This window comes from Melanostigma gelatinosum (assembly GCF_949748355.1).
Source record: "Melanostigma gelatinosum genome assembly, chromosome: 1".
In the NCBI taxonomy this organism is placed as follows: Eukaryota; Metazoa; Chordata; class Actinopteri; order Perciformes; family Zoarcidae; genus Melanostigma; species Melanostigma gelatinosum.
Window position 1 is genome coordinate 14,526,680 of NC_136634.1, and position 17,798 is coordinate 14,544,477.

The 17,798-nt window shown below is 42.6% G+C and overlaps 3 protein-coding genes across 13 annotated transcripts; 2 read left to right on the top strand and 1 right to left on the bottom strand.

Annotated features, from left to right (window-relative positions):
• The first annotated feature begins 1,738 nt into the window (after positions 1 to 1,738).
• On the top strand, positions 1,739 to 5,670 carry LOC306785706 (armadillo repeat-containing protein 10-like). Of its 5 annotated transcripts, none has more exons than XR_013772441.1 (6): positions 1,739 to 2,423; positions 2,718 to 2,863; positions 3,080 to 3,214; positions 3,309 to 3,485; positions 3,683 to 3,741; positions 3,814 to 5,670. XR_013772441.1 is itself a non-coding variant. In XM_079280162.1 (5 exons), the coding sequence occupies exons 1-5, from the start codon at positions 2,162 to 2,164 to the stop codon at positions 3,689 to 3,691; spliced, it is 729 nt and encodes a 242-aa protein (XP_079136288.1). In that variant the 5' UTR covers positions 1,739 to 2,161; the 3' UTR covers positions 3,692 to 5,670. The 5 variants fall into 5 exon arrangements, 2 of the variants coding, with proteins under 2 accessions (XP_079136288.1, XP_079136287.1); XR_013772442.1 differs by having other exon boundaries at positions 4,772 to 5,670; XR_013772440.1 differs by having other exon boundaries at positions 3,309 to 3,741; positions 4,772 to 5,670.
• Positions 5,671 to 7,816: 2,146 nt separating this feature from the next.
• LOC306786343 (uncharacterized protein) lies at positions 7,817 to 10,982 on the bottom strand. The gene is made up of 2 exons (XM_079281084.1): positions 10,595 to 10,982; positions 7,817 to 9,248 (listed from the first exon to the last, which is right to left on the bottom strand). The coding sequence occupies exons 1-2, from the start codon at positions 10,797 to 10,799 to the stop codon at positions 8,101 to 8,103; spliced, it is 1,353 nt and encodes a 450-aa protein (XP_079137210.1). The 5' UTR covers positions 10,800 to 10,982; the 3' UTR covers positions 7,817 to 8,100.
• A 1,473-nt stretch (positions 10,983 to 12,455) lies between these two features.
• LOC306785529 (armadillo repeat-containing protein 10-like) lies at positions 12,456 to 17,798 on the top strand. Of its 7 annotated transcripts, none has more exons than XR_013772423.1 (6): positions 12,456 to 13,140; positions 13,435 to 13,580; positions 13,797 to 13,931; positions 14,026 to 14,322; positions 14,400 to 14,458; positions 14,531 to 17,798. XR_013772423.1 is itself a non-coding variant. In XM_079279948.1 (5 exons), the coding sequence occupies exons 1-5, from the start codon at positions 12,879 to 12,881 to the stop codon at positions 14,406 to 14,408; spliced, it is 729 nt and encodes a 242-aa protein (XP_079136074.1). In that variant the 5' UTR covers positions 12,456 to 12,878; the 3' UTR covers positions 14,409 to 17,798. The 7 variants fall into 7 exon arrangements, 2 of the variants coding, with proteins under 2 accessions (XP_079136074.1, XP_079136073.1); XR_013772424.1 differs by having other exon boundaries at positions 15,489 to 17,798; XR_013772425.1 differs by having other exon boundaries at positions 14,026 to 14,202.

Below are 17,798 nucleotides of genomic sequence, written 5' to 3' on the forward strand. Positions count from 1 at the left end.
CTATCGTTCTTTCAAACAGACCAAATATCTCTTCATGAGCCGCAGTTAGTCGCTGGTTGACTAAAGATCTCAACATTTCTACTTGACATTTTCTACTCGACATTTTCACTAAACCACAGAAAGTTTTCCTCCAGACGAACTCCGTTAAAAACACCGTTTACTCTCATTAAACTCTGACTAGCGCTGTGTTGGTCACTTCCGTCCCCGTCCGTCTGTTTCCAGGTAGCATACTAAGCTAACTTCAATAGCTTTATAGGCTACCAGGAGATTAGTTCTTCTCCTTCTCCTTCTCCTTCTTCTTCTTCTTCTTTCACTTTAATGGCGGACTAAAAACCAATGATTAAGGCGCCACCTACTGGACCGGAGTGTGTAACATCATGACTTTATGTCAGTTATCATTTAAACACAATAATAATGTTATTTATAAATAGAATGTATTATATACATTATATTATATAATAATATAAAGGTGGGGCCTGTTTCATGGTTACCTAAAGTTGAGCTGGTAAAAGTGCTCATACACATGATAAGAGGCCTGGGGAGCACAATGATTAGGGTAAGATGATGGTACGATCAAGAAAAGCCACCGGCAATCTAAAAAAGTACAGACAAGTTGTGAAGACATTCATGAATGTGTCGGCCTGTTGATCAACTGGAAGCAACTATAGATCGAGATAAGGATGTTGTTAGTTTGTGACTCCAAAGAATGTGTAGATTGCTTTATCTCAGGACCTTTTTCATCCTTTTTATGAGCTTGTGTCAGACAAGATGACACTTTTATACCAGAAATGGCAGCAGCAAAGAGTGCAAACTGCCAAGTAAGATAAATAACTATTGAGTCACACTCCAGTCACTGATGGATTTAATCCTGACGAACAAATGAATGTGGCACAGCCCTACCTAGAACATTTTCCACCAGCCGCCACTGCGTATAACCATGTGATACTAGCCCAGAGTTCAGCATATTCATCTAGCAAACTATACCTACCTTGGAGTGTTACAATAGCGAGTCTTATTTTATTCAATGTGTCCATCAGGCAAATTGGTGCATCCAAATGTTGTAAAAAAAACAACCCATATATGATATCATTTCTTTGTAATCATCCAAAATAATGTTAAGTGCATGGGTATTTTTCCAAGTAGGCCACTGACTGGTCGATACGTGCGATGCATTGAGTGGGCAACGCGCCGTGTAATGAGTGGGCAACGCGTACGGGCCGGTCTGACAGTAAACTCCCGGGCCACTTTTTCCCCCCAGTCCGCCCCTGTCCTGATGTACTGTACATCCATATTGAATACTTGTAGCTAATATGAACGTAAAGGGGCACTTGAAGATCTGTTAAATTGAGGAAATAGACAATGATGGGAAAGTTAACCAGAAGAGAACAGACTTTCACTCCAAGCAGTAACTTTGAAAGAGAACTTGAGCAAGTGAGCCACCAAGTGTCCGTCTCAAGGAGAGTCCATAGACTGTAACGTTACGTGTTGGACAACTAATGCGCTGCAACAACAGTGTGATGGGCAGTGAACACAACCAAGGATGTGACGCACACGCCTGTTCAGTCAACACATTGCTGATAACTGCGTTTAATGCATATTCCAACTTTATAATTAAAGCTTTTCTTCAAGTTAGCTCTTTGTTAATCACCCAGCGAAACATTTTGTCGGCCACTCTGAGCTGCCCGGACGCGTTGCCAGATTGGGAGGTTTTCATTTATGTGAACGGGTAAACATTGATTTGGGTGGATTGGGGGTGATTCAGGCTATGCTTGTACCGTCCGGGTAGTTTGTTACAAATAAATTGAAACTAAAATCATATTCCAGTTATAATTCCGTCATAGCTCTATGATAAAATAAGGCGAAGGCTCTAAACTTTGATTGGGCTTCTTTTTGCCAAACCTGGCAACACTAGCTGCCCCGGAACAGCTGTAGCTTTTCAGCAAACTTCTCCAGGTTTCACAACAATGACTCCGGCAACATTAGTCTGGGTGGATTTATTTGACGTCAGTGGTGGGTTGTCGTCAGCGCTAGCTAGCTGAGGAGCGGGTCAGTTAGCTGAACAGTCGACCGATTAGACTCGCAACGTTTCAGAGCATCTGCAGCTTAACGTTAGCTAACAGCTTAGCTAACCTAGAGACGCAGCAGCAGCAGCAGCAGCAGCATGGGCGATGGAAGTGTTACTCCCAGGTTCGACAACATGAAAGCGTTGCTTGGACTAGTTGCCGGAGCTGGAGCTTCTTACGGGTTATACAAACTCATCAGCGGGGGGAGCTTCAAGAGAAACAAGAAAAGTACTGCCAATGAAAGTCCTGGTGTCAGGAGGAGCAGTCAGCCCAGTGAAGTCACCCTTCAGCCGGGCAGCCTGCTGGCCAGAGTGTCTGGACTGGATGTTGTCTGTCCCCGACCTGTGGACGTTGCATCAGGTAATGTAAGAACCACAGAGCTCGTAAAGCGTGCACAGTAACTACATCTAAACCTGATTGTTCCAGCAAAGTCAATCTCCCAAGATCTCAAACTGCCCTGTGTGTAAACTCAAAGCACCCACAGTCAATCTCAAAATATGGTCACATTTTGATATGAAGTCAGAGATAATCTGGAGAGCTTTTGACTGGAAACAATAACTTCAGCTGGGTGGTAAGCGTATCCCTGTCTCTTCCAGTGCAAACACTTATTGAATATCCAAACACGTTTGTGAAATGGTCTGTCCTGCTCCGTAGGTGAAATCATCCACCAGTCCCCTGGCAACCTGGAGCCACAGCACCTGAAGGTGCTGCTGTCATGTCTGCAGACCAGCAATAATCCACCCGACCGATGTCGGATACTACTCACGTTAGGGAATTCTGCTGCCTTTACTGTGAACCAGGTACAGTAGAAGTGCACTTTCTTAAAACCATTCTGCGAGCGAGGTTCGTTCCGATTGCTTCATGTAAAGTTGTACGCTATCGAATTAGAAGGTTATGTCGCTGATGTACTTTGTCAGTGGTGCCATTCAAAGTTCTGTATACTCTGTGACATTATGTGTCTCTTTTCAGTCATGTATTGTTCATTTTCGTGTTTCTGTTTGTTACTGATCCTCCAGAATCTTATAGGGGAATTTGAAGGGATTGATATCATAGCTGGTTTCCTCTCTGATCCGGTGGCAGAGGTTCGAGTGCAGACTCTGAATGCTTTAAATAATCTGTGTATGAACATCCAAAACCAGGAACAAATAAAGGTATGTTGCCTTCTACTGTACAGCAAGTATCATGCAATCTGCTGCTGAACATGATATATTTTTGCTTACATATTCATGTCCATGCCTTTTATAGGTTTATGTCCCACAAGTGCTGGAGCTGATTGAGATGTCACCAGTGAACTCTGACCTTCAGCTTGGTGCGCTCAGGCTGCTGACAAACCTTTCAGTCACAGATGAACACCAACACCTGCTGAATCAATCCATTACGCTCTTACTCTCTCTACTTGTCGTGAGCAGTGAACTGTTACAGGTTGGTGTCTTTTCCCGGTTACGCCTGGTTGATCGTCTTCACATTTTTGAATACCCTTTGAAACATTTGAAACGTGGCTGAACACGTGGCTGAACTCACTGCAATGGCTCTTCAATTTGGGTAAATAAAATGCAAGTGCATTTTTGAATACATTTGGCTTGTATTACTTTTATCTTTCTGACATTATTGTTTTTCAGGGTCTCTAGGCTTTGCACTCTGTTGTTGTGGGGCTGTATTTGTTTTCCTCCTCAAAAAGGTAAGAACTTCTGTATTCCTGACCATGTTCAACCATATGAAATGAACTTAATGCCTGTTTGTTCCCTGTTAGGTTACAATATTGCACAAGGCTACTCTCTCAATGATGATGACTTTAGTAGCCACGCAGGAGTGCTTGGTCCACAAACATCAAACCAGTTTCATTCTGGAGCATCTTTAAACCCAAACCAAGACTCTGTTAGTCCAAGGGATGAGATGCAAGCTATGATACACCAAAGCTTTCAGAGAGAACCAGTCCAACATGAAAACAATAAGGATGCTAGCTTTGTTAGTCTCAGTGAAGAGATGATAAAAAGCAAACCAGAGTCAGAACACGCTGTCCCCTCCTCTCCCCCTGTATTGAAATATGACAATGAAGGGTCTGGTTATCAACACCCCTTTGGCCTTTTAGTGAAGGCGCACACACAAGAGAAAAATACGGCGGGCACCAGTTTCTCATCTATCAAAGATTTTAAACGGTTTGTAGAATCACTGAAGACATCTTTCTTAATCCCAGGAAGTGATGTGGGAAGACATTTTCAAACTGCACGGGAAACTATTGAAAACGAGATGGCTTCTAATGCCCAACATGTAAATAATAATGGGCAGCATGACAAGGGCTATAGGTCGTCTTCTGCAAAAGAAGGCACTGCCCATGATGACGCCAGTGGAAATGAAGACTGGAGTGACGCTATGAATACAGCAATTGAACAAGGTGAACAGGGCGCCAACTACCAAAAGCCAAGTGAAAGCCTCTCTGTCTCTGATCCTGTGGACTCCACTGCAAGTCTCATTTCTCCCAGAGTTTATGACGGCCGAGGCTTTGCTCTCTATCCACTCCATAATTTAGCAGCCACAGAGCATGTTTCACGTAATTATGGAGGTTTTGACAGTGGTGGCGTTTCTGGGGGAAACCCTGATATTTTCACAAGTGCTCCTCATGTGAGACACAAAGCTGTTCAGTCAACAAGCTCCAAGTTCCCTGAACAAATACCCTCTGGTTCATTCTTTGGAGATGATTTGTCTTTCAGTGGCCATGTGACTGCATCTCCTGTCGACCCTCGAAACAGCCCATCTCAAGATTTCAGCCACTATTCAGGAAAGGATCTAACCTCTAAGAAGAATATCCCGCATCGACCAAAATATACATTTTACAGTAAAGACCCTTTGACACGGGATCAAAAACGATCTGGTGGTTTAGAACTTGGTAAAGATGTCCACAGTCGGGAACTAAGCAGAGTGACTCCAGACAATATCCTGTCTACACCAATGCCCTCATCTTTGAATTCCTTTCACGTTTTATATGACCGTGCACCAAGAGAACAACTCTACATCCCAGATTATCAACCAGAACACAACCAAAGACAAGTCAAATCATCTCCGGCCTATCAACCCACTGTTGGCAGGCAATCAAATGATATAAACCACATGCCCACCGCCCACCTGCCTGTATCTACTGCTTCTGTTTCTTCAAGCTCTAATAACCCTTCACCACAGAGAATCAGTGTTCTTGTTGGACTTCAAACCAGCAGCCCGCATGATGCTCAGAACGTAGCTTTCAATAGAAAGAAGCCAGTCGGATTCTTCACGAGGTTTACTGGGCAACCTTCCAGCTCTCCTGACGGCTCAAGCAGACACGGTGGGTATCTCCAAGACAAGACAGTAAGTGCGAGTCCTCCATCTGTATACACACACAGTGTGAAATCCAGAAACGGCTACGTAAGGAGCAAAGTATCTCTAACAAAGAACAGTTATGAACCTTTACCTGCTGGATGTATACAATAACACTAGATCCCACAATGGAACAGGATTTGAACATTAAAAAGTGAATCAAAACTTTTCGAGAGATAACATGGTATGGAAAACTTTCAGATATTTTATTTGTCAATATAACTGTGCTTATGATTGAGAATAAAAACATTTAAATTTTCTCAAATGCAGGTCAAATTGCTGACAGTCAGTCCTTTGTAAATATGGGTAAGTATTCACATTGTGAATGCTAATGCTCACACAACTGAAAACTGAAGTTTAAAGTAATTTCTTTTTCTTTTTGATCTCTTTCCATCAACTGGGAGGAAAATCAAGTTTCTGCATTTCTGTTGTACCTTTTTGACATCCTTGTCTTGATTGTGTCACATGGGATCAACTATGTCAGTGTTTTTAGGTTGACTAGCTTTATTTTCAGTCACAAATGACAAGTATGTCAATATTTGAGAAGTGAAAATCTATTGAGTCATGCATCCCAATTTGATAACTGTAAAAACTATGTAAGATGATTAAGAAAAAAAATCAATCTTGTTTAGCTAAATCTTCAGTGTGTGAGTGCTTGTAGGTATACTTAAGTAAATACCTGAATCGTGATTGCACATGTGTCTAATGGTCATTTCCTTGCGTTTCCCTCAAAAAATCCTTAATCAATCATTCAAACCCTCATGTGTTGATCTTGGCTGCAATACTATAGTAGGCCTACCTGAAGCAAGAGCGTGTTAAACTATTCCTATAACGGCAGTAGGCCTTCTCGAACAGACAATAGGACATTGGAGAGGAATACAGAACAGCAATTATTATTAAAAACAATCTTGAGATTCAATCAGACATTTATTTAAAGGTATGTACCAGCTAAACCATACTGTACCATGGTGTCATCTGGGTCCATATAGACTGTGTCCACAGTCCTGTCTGTCAGAGGGGTTGTTCCACGACGCTGTTCTGCATCAGCAACAAACTTTTGCCTCAAAAAAGATTTAACAGATTAAATTATTAAAAAATGTGTATGACCTGTAATGACCACTGCCCATTTAAGCCTGAAAAAGCATTCTCCAAAAAAAAATACAAGTTGACACTAGAGGTATATTATTCTTCATCAAATATGAACTAATGCTAAGCCTGTATGTTGTCATTATGTACTGAGGACATACTGATGGTTAAGATCCCCAGAAGTCTCGCTCTAAGTATAAACATAACGGTGAGGGTATATGTATGACAGCACCGCCTACAGGCGAAAAGGGTTTCAAACATGTGGAACTATGATTGCGCACACAAACACACAGCATGACAAGGATAGAGTGATTAACCCCCGCTGGATCATCGTCCTCGGTGTGGGCACCCATCTGGGTTGTGTGCCCATCGCCAACGCCGGAGACTTCGGAGGCTACTACTGTCCGTGCCATGGCTCCCACTACGATGCTTCAGGAAGGATAAGAAAGGGACCTGCTCCTCTAAACCTGGAGGTTCCCTTCTATGAGTTCACTGAGGACGTAGTCATAGTGGGATAAATACTGGAGCTCTGTCTCAGTTCCTCCCTGTAACATGTATTTTTTAGATGGCTCCGTGTGAGAGTGACATAAAACGTGTGTATTTACTATTAAAGACATATTTCCAACTCTATGATTGAGCTATTGTCTTTTCCCTCGTAAAAAAGTGAGTTTTTCTTTGATTGATCTGCATCACTTAGCTTGATGTCTTTTGATTCACTGACATTTTATTTATTGTTTTAATCTCTATAGATTTCTTTCATTCCGCACTATTTTTAGCATTTAGTATTTTCCAAACAGCATTATGTAACACAATGTATGAGGGCCGGGTGTGATCAGGTCCAACCCCTTTGCTGCCGCACCAATCCTGATATATTGTGTTGGAGATGTGATGAAGTCAAAGGTGGGGCCTGTTTCATGGTTACCTAAAGTTGAGCTGGTAAAAGTGCTCATACACATGAACAAGAGGCCTGGGGAGCACAGTGATTAGGATAAGATGGTACGATCAAGAAAAACCACCGGCAATCTAAAAAAGTATCGACAAGTTGTGAACACATTCAGGAATGTGTCGGCCTGTTGATCAACTGGAAGCAACTATAGATCGAGATTAGGATGTTGTTGGTTTGTGACTCCAAATAATGTGTAGATTGCTTTTTCTAAGGACCTTTTTATGAGTTTGTGTCAGACAAGATGACAATTGTATACCAGTAATGGCAGCAGCAGAGAGTGCAAACTGCCAAGTAAGATAAAGAACTATTGAGTCACACTCCAGTCACTGATGGATTTAATGCTGACGAACAAAGTGTGCTATGTACAACTATGAACCAGTGAAATACACAAACCTTTTTATTGATGAAATCATTTGAATACAACATACTGTGCACAGATGCAGGTAAAACCATTGTCTTAAACTTACATTACCATCAAATCAATCATCAATATAATCATCAAAACTATTTCAAACTGTACAGTTGGCGCTCATTCAGTGAATAACTTTTTGAATTGAAATCAGTGGAGTTGAACCGCGGTTAATCATGTGTAACTTCAGAGGTGACTCGTGCTGAAAGCTTTTATCACAAACGGAAACTTTACTGCAACCAGAACAGCTAAAGGGGATTGTTTCCTGTGTGGGTTCTCATGTGTACCTTCAGATCTCTGTTGCGGACAAATCTATTACAGCAAACTGAGCAGCTGAAAGGTTTTTCTCCTGTGTGGGTTCTCATGTGGTTCTGTAAAGTTGAACGCTGATTAAAAGATTTCTTACAGACTGAGCAGCTGAAAGGCTTTTCTCCTGTGTGGGTTCTCATGTGGCACTGCAAAGTTGAACGCTTGTTAAAAGATTTCTTACAGACTGAGCAGCTGAAAGGTTTTTCTCCTGTGTGGGTTCTCATGTGTATCTGTAAATGTGAACGCCGGTTAAAAGATTTCTTACAGACTGAGCAGCTGAAAGGTTTTTCTCCTGTGTGGGTTCTCATGTGGCTCTGTAAAGTTGAACGCCGGTTAAAAGATTTCTCACAGACTGAGCAGCTGAAAGGTTTTTCTCCTGTGTGGGTTCTCATGTGGCTCTGTAAAGTTGAACGCCGGTTAAAAGATTTCTTACAGACTGAGCAGCTGAAAGGCTTTTCTCCTGTGTGGGTTCTCATGTGGCACTGCAAAGTTGAACGCTTGTTAAAAGATTTCTCACACTCAGAGCATCTAAAATGTTTCTCACCAGCGCTACATCTTGAATCACTGACCTGGACTTCATCAGGTTTCACATAGTTTAAACCTGACTGAGGTTCTCTGGTCTTCTTCCCATCACCACCCTCATCAGTGTCAGAAGAGTATCCAGTCTTCTCATCAGTATCTGGTTCTGGATGTCTATCAGGATCCAAGTTCCGGTCTGGTTCTGGTCCTCCACAGTCTTCTCCATCAGCTTCTGTTCCCATCTGTTCAGTTTGTCTTTGATGAAGCTGTGAGGACTGAGCTTCCTCTTCTTCATCTTCACTCTTCACAGGAGTGAATGAGAACTTGACTTCAGCCTCCTCCAGACCTTGAAGCTGCTCTCCTTCCTGACTGGTGCAGAGTTCCTCCTGTTCTTCTTTAATATGTGAGGGCTCTGGGTCCTCCTGTTCTTCTTTAATGTGTGAGGGCTCTGGGTCCTCCTGTTCTTCTTTAATGTGTGAGGGCTCTGGGTCCTCCTGGTCCAGACTGGAGCTCCACTCCTGCTGCTCAGAGGGAACCTCTTCTTTAACCAACAACAGCTGCTGGACGTCTGCAGGAAAACAGTAAACACACACAGAGGGGTTACAAAGACATTTTAGAATTGAGCAAATAGTCTCCTGGACATACACTTCCAGAGTATCACTAGAACCAGATAATACAATAATGTAATCAACTTATGTGACCATGAACATATGAACCATTTTAAGCTGCCAAATCCATGTGGTGTTATCAAAGAACAAACTTGTACTTTAAGTTCAACTATTTCCTGTCATCTAGAAGCTGAGAGAACAAATCAGCATACCTGCAAACTCATAAGAGGTGAAAGAGGGGCTCCGTATACACATCTCTCCTCTCAGTGTTTTGTGAGCCCTGTATCTTTACACTTTATTTGAACTTGTCCAGCACAGGGACGCATTCTCTTCACCCACACACAAGCCAGGGTTGGGCCACATTGTGTGTGAGAGTCCTGGAGTCTCAGGGATGGGGAAGGTGCTGTTCCTGCAGGTTGCTACACAATATCCCACCGACTAACCCGATTCACAACACAACTAGTTATAAGTTTTAAGCTACCACCTGCGTGTCAGAGCTCCCTCTTCGTACGGGGAGCGCGTGAGTGCCTCACCCGGAGATTCAAACCTTTGCTCTATGACACACGCAACACGATTACAAATGAACACACACGTGTTCACAAATTTCTCAAACAAAAGGTAAAGGAAAAAGCCCCCCTCCTTGTTCCAGAGGAGAAGAAGCATGCAGAGGAGAAGAGGCACCCCAACCCCCCCCCCCCCCCCTCTCTTTCTTCCATCATTAATTAAGCAGGGCCGAATCAGCTGGTTGAAGTTTAAATCAAAAGGAATTTAATATACTAACAAAAGAAAATGCAGTTAAACTGAATTACACTATCAGGAGTAATATTTCATGAAATAGAGGCCCCATCCGCACCACAAGACAGACTGGTGTGTCCGCCTCATGGTCCAGATGAGGTCTGATTATCTCCGGGGATTCAGTTTCTTTGTCTCTCCAAAGTCTCTGAAATGTCTCATATTACACATTCCTTAGCCCATCGATCAGCTCAGTGATTGGCTGAACCCGTCGGACTTCAGTCGGCCACTTCCTTGACCAATTCACCACCCTTCTTGAAGGTATAGAAGAAAATCATCATATAACTTTGAATTGAACTTGAATTGAACTCAACACAAGTTACATTACGTGTTATTCTGGTTCTCAGCATCGTTTTTGGGAAATGACTATCAGGGCCAGACAAAAAAGTAATTAATCTCTCAAGTGTACCAAAAAGTGTACGACGAATTGCAACGGAGTCTCACTCCAAACTACATTAAAAGTTATCAGCCGGAGCATGAACAGTGTTTGAGAGAAGAAATAAAGTGAACCCACGTGCTCTTTGTATCCGGATTTCCGGGTTGTGAACAGCGTCCAGAAGTTCCCGTTGTCGCTTATTCTCCTCTTTTGAACGAGAGAGTTCCTCCTCGTACCCTGCTATCGTTCTTTCAAACAGACCAAATATCTCTTCATGAGCCGCAGTTAGTCGCTGGTTGACTAAAGATCTCAACATTTCTACTTGACATTTTCTACTCGACATTTTCACTAAACCACAGAAAGTTTTCCTCTAGACGAACTCCGTTAAAAACACCGTTTACTCTCATTAAACTCTGACTAGCGCTGTGTTGGTCACTTCCGTCCCCGTCCGTCTGTTTCCAGGTAGCATGCTAAGCTAACTTCAATAGCTTTATAGGCTACCAGGAGATTAGTTCTTCTTCTCCTCCTTCTTCTTCTTCTTCTTCTTCTTCTTCTTCTCCTTCTTCTTCTTTCACTTTAATGGCGGACTAAAAACCAATGATTAAGGCGCCACCTACTGGACCGGAGTGTGTAACATCATGACTTTATGTCAGTTATCATTTAAACACAATAATAATGTTATTTATAAATAGAATGTATTATATACATTATATTATATAATAATATAAAGGTGGGGCCTGTTTCATGGTTACCTAAAGTTGAGCTGGTAAAAGTGCTCATACACATGATAAGAGGCCTGGGGAGCACAATGATTAGGGTAAGATGATGGTACGATCAAGAAAAGCCACCGGCAATCTAAAAAAGTACAGACAAGTTGTGAAGACATTCATGAATGTGTCGGCCTGTTGATCAACTGGAAGCAACTATAGATCGAGATAAGGATGTTGTTGGTTTGTGACTCCAAAGAATGTGTAGATTGCTTTATCTCAGGACCTTTTTCATCCTTTTTATGAGTTTGTGTCAGACAAGATGACACTTTTATACCAGTAATGGCAGCAGCAAAGAGTGCAAACTGCCAAGTAAGATAAAGAACTATTGAGTCACACTCCAGTCACTGATGGATTTAATCCTGACGAACAAATGAATGTGGCACAGCCCTACCTAGAACATTTTCCACCAGCCGCCACTGCGTCTAACCATGTGATACTAGCCCAGAGTTAAGCATATTCATCTAGCAAACTATACCTACCTTGGAGTGTTACAATAGCGAGTCTTATTTTATTCAATGTGTCCATCAGGCAAATTGGTGCATCCAAATGTTGTAAAAAAAACAACCCATATATGATATAATTTCTTTGTAATCATCCAAAATAATGTTAAGTGCATGGGTATTTTTCCAAGTAGGCCACTGACTGGTCGATACGTGCGATGCATTGAGTGGGCAACGCGCCGTGTAATGAGTGGGCAACGCGTACAGGCCGGTCTGACAGTAAACTCCCGGGCCACTTTTTCCCCCCAGTCCGCCCCTGTCCTGATGTACTGTACATCCATATTGAATACTTGTAGCTAATATGAACGTAAAGGGGCACTTGAAGATCTGTTAAATTGAGGAAATAGACAATGATGGGAAAGTTAACCAGAAGAGAACAGACTTTCACTCCAAGCAGTAACTTTGAAAGAGAACTTGAGCAAGTGAGCCACCAAGTGTCCGTCTCAAGGAGAGTCCATAGACTGTAACGTTACGTGTTGGACAACTAATGCGCTGCAACAACAGTGTGATGGGCAGTGAACACAACCAAGGATGTGACGCACACGCCTGTTCAGTCAACACATTGCTGATAACTGCGTTTAATGCATATTCCAACTTTATAATTAAAGCTTTTCTTCAAGTTAGCTCTTTGTTAATCACCCAGCGAAACATTTTGTCGGCCACTCTGAGCTGCCCGGACGCGTTGCCAGATTGGGAGGTTTTCATTTATGTGAACGGGTAAACATTGATTTGGGTGGATTGGGGGTGATTCAGGCTATGCTTGTACCGTCCGGGTAGTTTGTTACAAATAAATTGAAACTAAAATCATATTCCAGTTATAATTCCGTCATAGCTCTATGATAAAATAAGGCGAAGGCTCTAAACTTTGATTGGGCTTCTTTTTGCCAAACCTGGCAACACTAGCTGCCCCGGAACAGCTGTAGCTTTTCAGCAAACTTCTCCAGGTTTCACAACAATGACTCCGGCAACATTAGTCTGGGTGGATTTATTTGACGTCAGTGGTGGGTTGTCGTCAGCGCTAGCTAGCTGAGGAGCGGGTCAGTTAGCTGAACAGTCGACCGATTAGACTCGCAACGTTTCAGAGCATCTGCAGCTTAACGTTAGCTAACAGCTTAGCTAACCTAGAGACGCAGCAGCAGCAGCAGCAGCAGCATGGGCGATGGAAGTGTTACTCCCAGGTTCGACAACATGAAAGCGTTGCTTGGACTAGTTGCCGGAGCTGGAGCTTCTTACGGGTTATACAAACTCATCAGCGGGGGGAGCTTCAAGAGAAACAAGAAAAGTACTGCCAATGAAAGTCCTGGTGTCAGGAGGAGCAGTCAGCCCAGTGAAGTCACCCTTCAGCCGGGCAGCCTGCTGGCCAGAGTGTCTGGACTGGATGTTGTCTGTCCCCGACCTGTGGACGTTGCATCAGGTAATGTAAGAACCACAGAGCTCGTAAAGCGTGCACAGTAACTACATCTAAACCTGATTGTTCCAGCAAAGTCAATCTCCCAAGATCTCAAACTGCCCTGTGTGTAAACTCAAAGCACCCACAGTCAATCTCAAAATATGGTCACATTTTGATATGAAGTCAGAGATAATCTGGAGAGCTTTTGACTGGAAACAATAACTTCAGCTGGGTGGTAAGCGTATCCCTGTCTCTTCCAGTGCAAACACTTATTGAATATCCAAACACGTTTGTGAAATGGTCTGTCCTGCTCCGTAGGTGAAATCATCCACCAGTCCCCTGGCAACCTGGAGCCACAGCACCTGAAGGTGCTGCTGTCATGTCTGCAGACCAGCAATAATCCACCCGACCGATGTCGGATACTACTCACGTTAGGGAATTCTGCTGCCTTTACTGTGAACCAGGTACAGTAGAAGTGCACTTTCTTAAAACCATTCTGCGAGCGAGGTTCGTTCCGATTGCTTCATGTAAAGTTGTACGCTATCGAATTAGAAGGTTATGTCGCTGATGTACTTTGTCAGTGGTGCCATTCAAAGTTCTGTATACTCTGTGACATTATGTGTCTCTTTTCAGTCATGTATTGTTCATTTTCGTGTTTCTGTTTGTTACTGATCCTCCAGAATCTTATAGGGGAATTTGAAGGGATTGATATCATAGCTGGTTTCCTCTCTGATCCGGTGGCAGAGGTTCGAGTGCAGACTCTGAATGCTTTAAATAATCTGTGTATGAACATCCAAAACCAGGAACAAATAAAGGTATGTTGCCTTCTACTGTACAGCAAGTATCATGCAATCTGCTGCTGAACATGATATATTTTTGCTTACATATTCATGTCCATGCCTTTTATAGGTTTATGTCCCACAAGTGCTGGAGCTGATTGAGATGTCACCAGTGAACTCTGACCTTCAGCTTGGTGCGCTCAGGCTGCTGACAAACCTTTCAGTCACAGATGAACACCAACACCTGCTGAAGCAATCCATTACGCTCTTACTCTCTCTACTTGTCGTGAGCAGTGAACTGTTACAGGTTGGTGTCTTTTCCCGGTTACGCCTGGTTGATCGTCTTCACATTTTTGAATACCCTTTGAAACATTTGAAACGTGGCTGAACACGTGGCTGAACTCACTGCAATGGCTCTTCAATTTGGGTAAATAAAATGCAAGTGCATTTTTGAATACATTTGGCTTGTATTACTTTTATCTTTCTGACATTATTGTTTTTCAGGGTCTCTAGGCTTTGCACTCTGTTGTTGTGGGGCTGTATTTGTTTTCCTCCTCAAAAAGGTAAGAACTTCTGTATTCCTGACCATGTTCAACCATATGAAATGAACTTAATGCCTGTTTGTTCCCTGTTAGGTTACAATATTGCACAAGGCTACTCTCTCAATGATGATGACTTTAGTAGCCACGCAGGAGTGCTTGGTCCACAAACATCAAACCAGTTTCATTCTGGAGCATCTTTAAACCCAAACCAAGACTCTGTTAGTCCAAGGGATGAGATGCAAGCTATGATACACCAAAGCTTTCAGAGAGAACCAGTCCAACATGAAAACAATAAGGATGCTAGCTTTGTTAGTCTCAGTGAAGAGATGATAAAAAGCAAACCAGAGTCAGAACACGCTGTCCCCTCCTCTCCCCCTGTATTGAAATATGACAATGAAGGGTCTGGTTATCAACACCCCTTTGGCCTTTTAGTGAAGGCGCACACACAAGAGAAAAATACGGCGGGCACCAGTTTCTCATCTATCAAAGATTTTAAACGGTTTGTAGAATCACTGAAGACATCTTTCTTAATCCCAGGAAGTGATGTGGGAAGACATTTTCAAACTGCACGGGAAACTATTGAAAACGAGATGGCTTCTAATGCCCAACATGTAAATAATAATGGGCAGCATGACAAGGGCTATAGGTCGTCTTCTGCAAAAGAAGGCACTGCCCATGATGACGCCACTGGAAATGAAGACTGGAGTGACGCTATGAATACAGCAATTGAACAAGGTGAACAGGGCGCCAACTACCAAAAGCCAAGTGAAAGCCTCTTTGTCTCTGATCCTGTGGACTCCACTGCAAGTCTCATTTCTCCCAGAGTTTATGACGGCCGAGGCTTTGCTCTCTATCCACTCCATAATTTAGCAGCCACAGAGCATGTTTCACGTAATTATGGAGGTTTTGACAGTGGTGGCGTTTCTGGGGGAAACCCTGATATTTTCACAAGTGCTCCTCATGTGAGACACAAAGCTGTTCAGTCAACAGGCTCCAAGTTCCCTGAACAAATACCCTCTGGTTCATTCTTTGGAGATGATTTGTCTTTCAGTGGCCATGTGACTGCATCTCCTGTCGACCCTCGAAACAGCCCATCTCAAGATTTCAGCCACTATTCAGGAAAGGATCTAACCTCTAAGAAGAATATCCCGCATCGACCAAAATATACATTTTACAGTAAAGACCCTTTGACACGGGATCAAAAACTATCTGGTGGTTTAGAACTTGGTAAAGATGTCCACAGTCGGGAACTAAGCAGAGTGACTCCAGACAATATCCTGTCTACACCAATGCCCTCATCTTTGAATTCCTTTCACGTTTTATATGACAGTGCACCAAGAGAACAACTCTACATCCCAGATTATCAACCAGAACACAACCAAAGACAAGTCAAATCATCTCCGGCCTATCAACCCACTGTTGGCAGGCAATCAAATGATATAAACCACATGCCCACCGCCCACCTGCCTGTATCTACTGCTTCTGTTTCTTCAAGCTCTAATAACCCTTCACCACAGAGAATCAGTGTTCTTGTTGGACTTCAAACCAGCAGCCCGCATGATGCTCAGAACGTAGCTTTCAATAGAAAGAAGCCAGTCGGATTCTTCACGAGGTTTACTGGGCAACCTTCCAGCTCTCCTGACGGCTCAAGCAGACACGGTGGCGATCTCCAAGACAAGACAGTAAGTGCGAGTCCTCCATCTGTATACACACACAGTGTGAAATCCAGAAACGGCTACGTAAGGAGCAAAGTATCTCTAACAAAGAACAGTTATGAACCTTTACCCGCTGGATGTATACAATAACACTAGATCCCACAATGGAAAAGGATTTGAACATTAAAAAGTGAATCAAAACTTTTCGAGAGATAACATGGTATGGAAAACTGTCAGATATTTTATTTGTCAATATAACTGTGCTTATGATTGAGAATAAAAACATTTAAATTTTCTCAAATGCAGGTCAAATTGCTGACAGTCAGTCCTTTGTAAATATGGGTAAGTATTCACATTGTGAATGCTAATGCTCACACAACTGAAAACTGAAGTTTAAAGTAATTTCTTTTTCTTTTTGATCTCTTTCCATCAACTGGGAGGAAAATCAAGTTTCTGCATTTCTGTTGTACCTTTTTGACCTCCTTGTCTTGATTGTGTCACATGGGATCAACTATGTCAGTGTTTTTAGGTTGACTAGCTTTATTTTCAGTCACAAATGACAAGTATGTCAATATTTGAGAAGTGAAAATCTATTGAGTCATGCATCCCAATTTGATAACTGTAAAAACTATGTAAGGTGATTAAGAAAAAAAAAATCAATCTTGTTTAGCTAAATCTTCAGTGTGTGAGTGCTTGTAGGTATACTTAAGTAAATACATGAATCGTGATTGCACATGTGTCTAATGGTCATTTCCTTGCGTTTCCCTCAAAAAATCCTTAATCATTCAAACCCTCATGTGTTGATCTTGGCTGCAATACTATAGTAGGCCTACCTGAAGCAAGAGCGTGTTAAACTATTCCTATAACGGCAGTAGGCCTTCTCGAACAGACAATAGGACATTGGAGAGGAATACAGAACAGCAATTATTATTAAAAACAATCTTGAGATTCAATCAGACATTTATTTAAAGGTATGTACCAGCTAAACCATACTGTACCATGGTGTCATCTGGGTCCATATAGACTGTGTCCACAGTCCTGTCTGTCAGAGGGGTTGTTCCACGACGCTGTTCTGCATCAGCAACAAACTTTTGCCTCAAAAAAGAATGAAGTTTAACAGATTAAATTATTAAAAAATGTGTATGACCTGTAATGACCACTGCCCATTTAAGCCTGAAAAAGCATTCTCTAAATAAAAATACAAGTTGACACTAGAGGTATATTATTCTTCATCAAATATGAACTAATGCTAAGCCTGTATGTTGTCATTATGTGCTGAGGACATACTGATGGTTAAGATCCCCAGAAGTCTCGCTCTAAGTATAAACATAACGGTGAGGGTATATGTGTGACAGCACCGCCTACAGGGGAAAAGGGTTTCAAACATGTGGAACTATGATTGCGCACACAAACACACAGCATGACAAGGATAGAGTGATTAACCCCCGCTGGATCATCGTCCTCGGTGTGGGCACCCATCTGGGTTGTGTGCCCATCGCCAACGCCGGAGACTTCGGAGGCTACTACTGTCCGTGCCATGGCTCCCACTACGATGCTTCAGGAAGGATAAGAAAGGGACCTGCTCCTCTAAACCTGGAGGTTCCCTTCTATGAGTTCACTGAGGACGTAGTCATAGTGGGATAAATACTGGAGCTCTGTCTCAGTTCCTCCCTGTAACATGTATTTTTTAGATGGCTCCGTGTGAG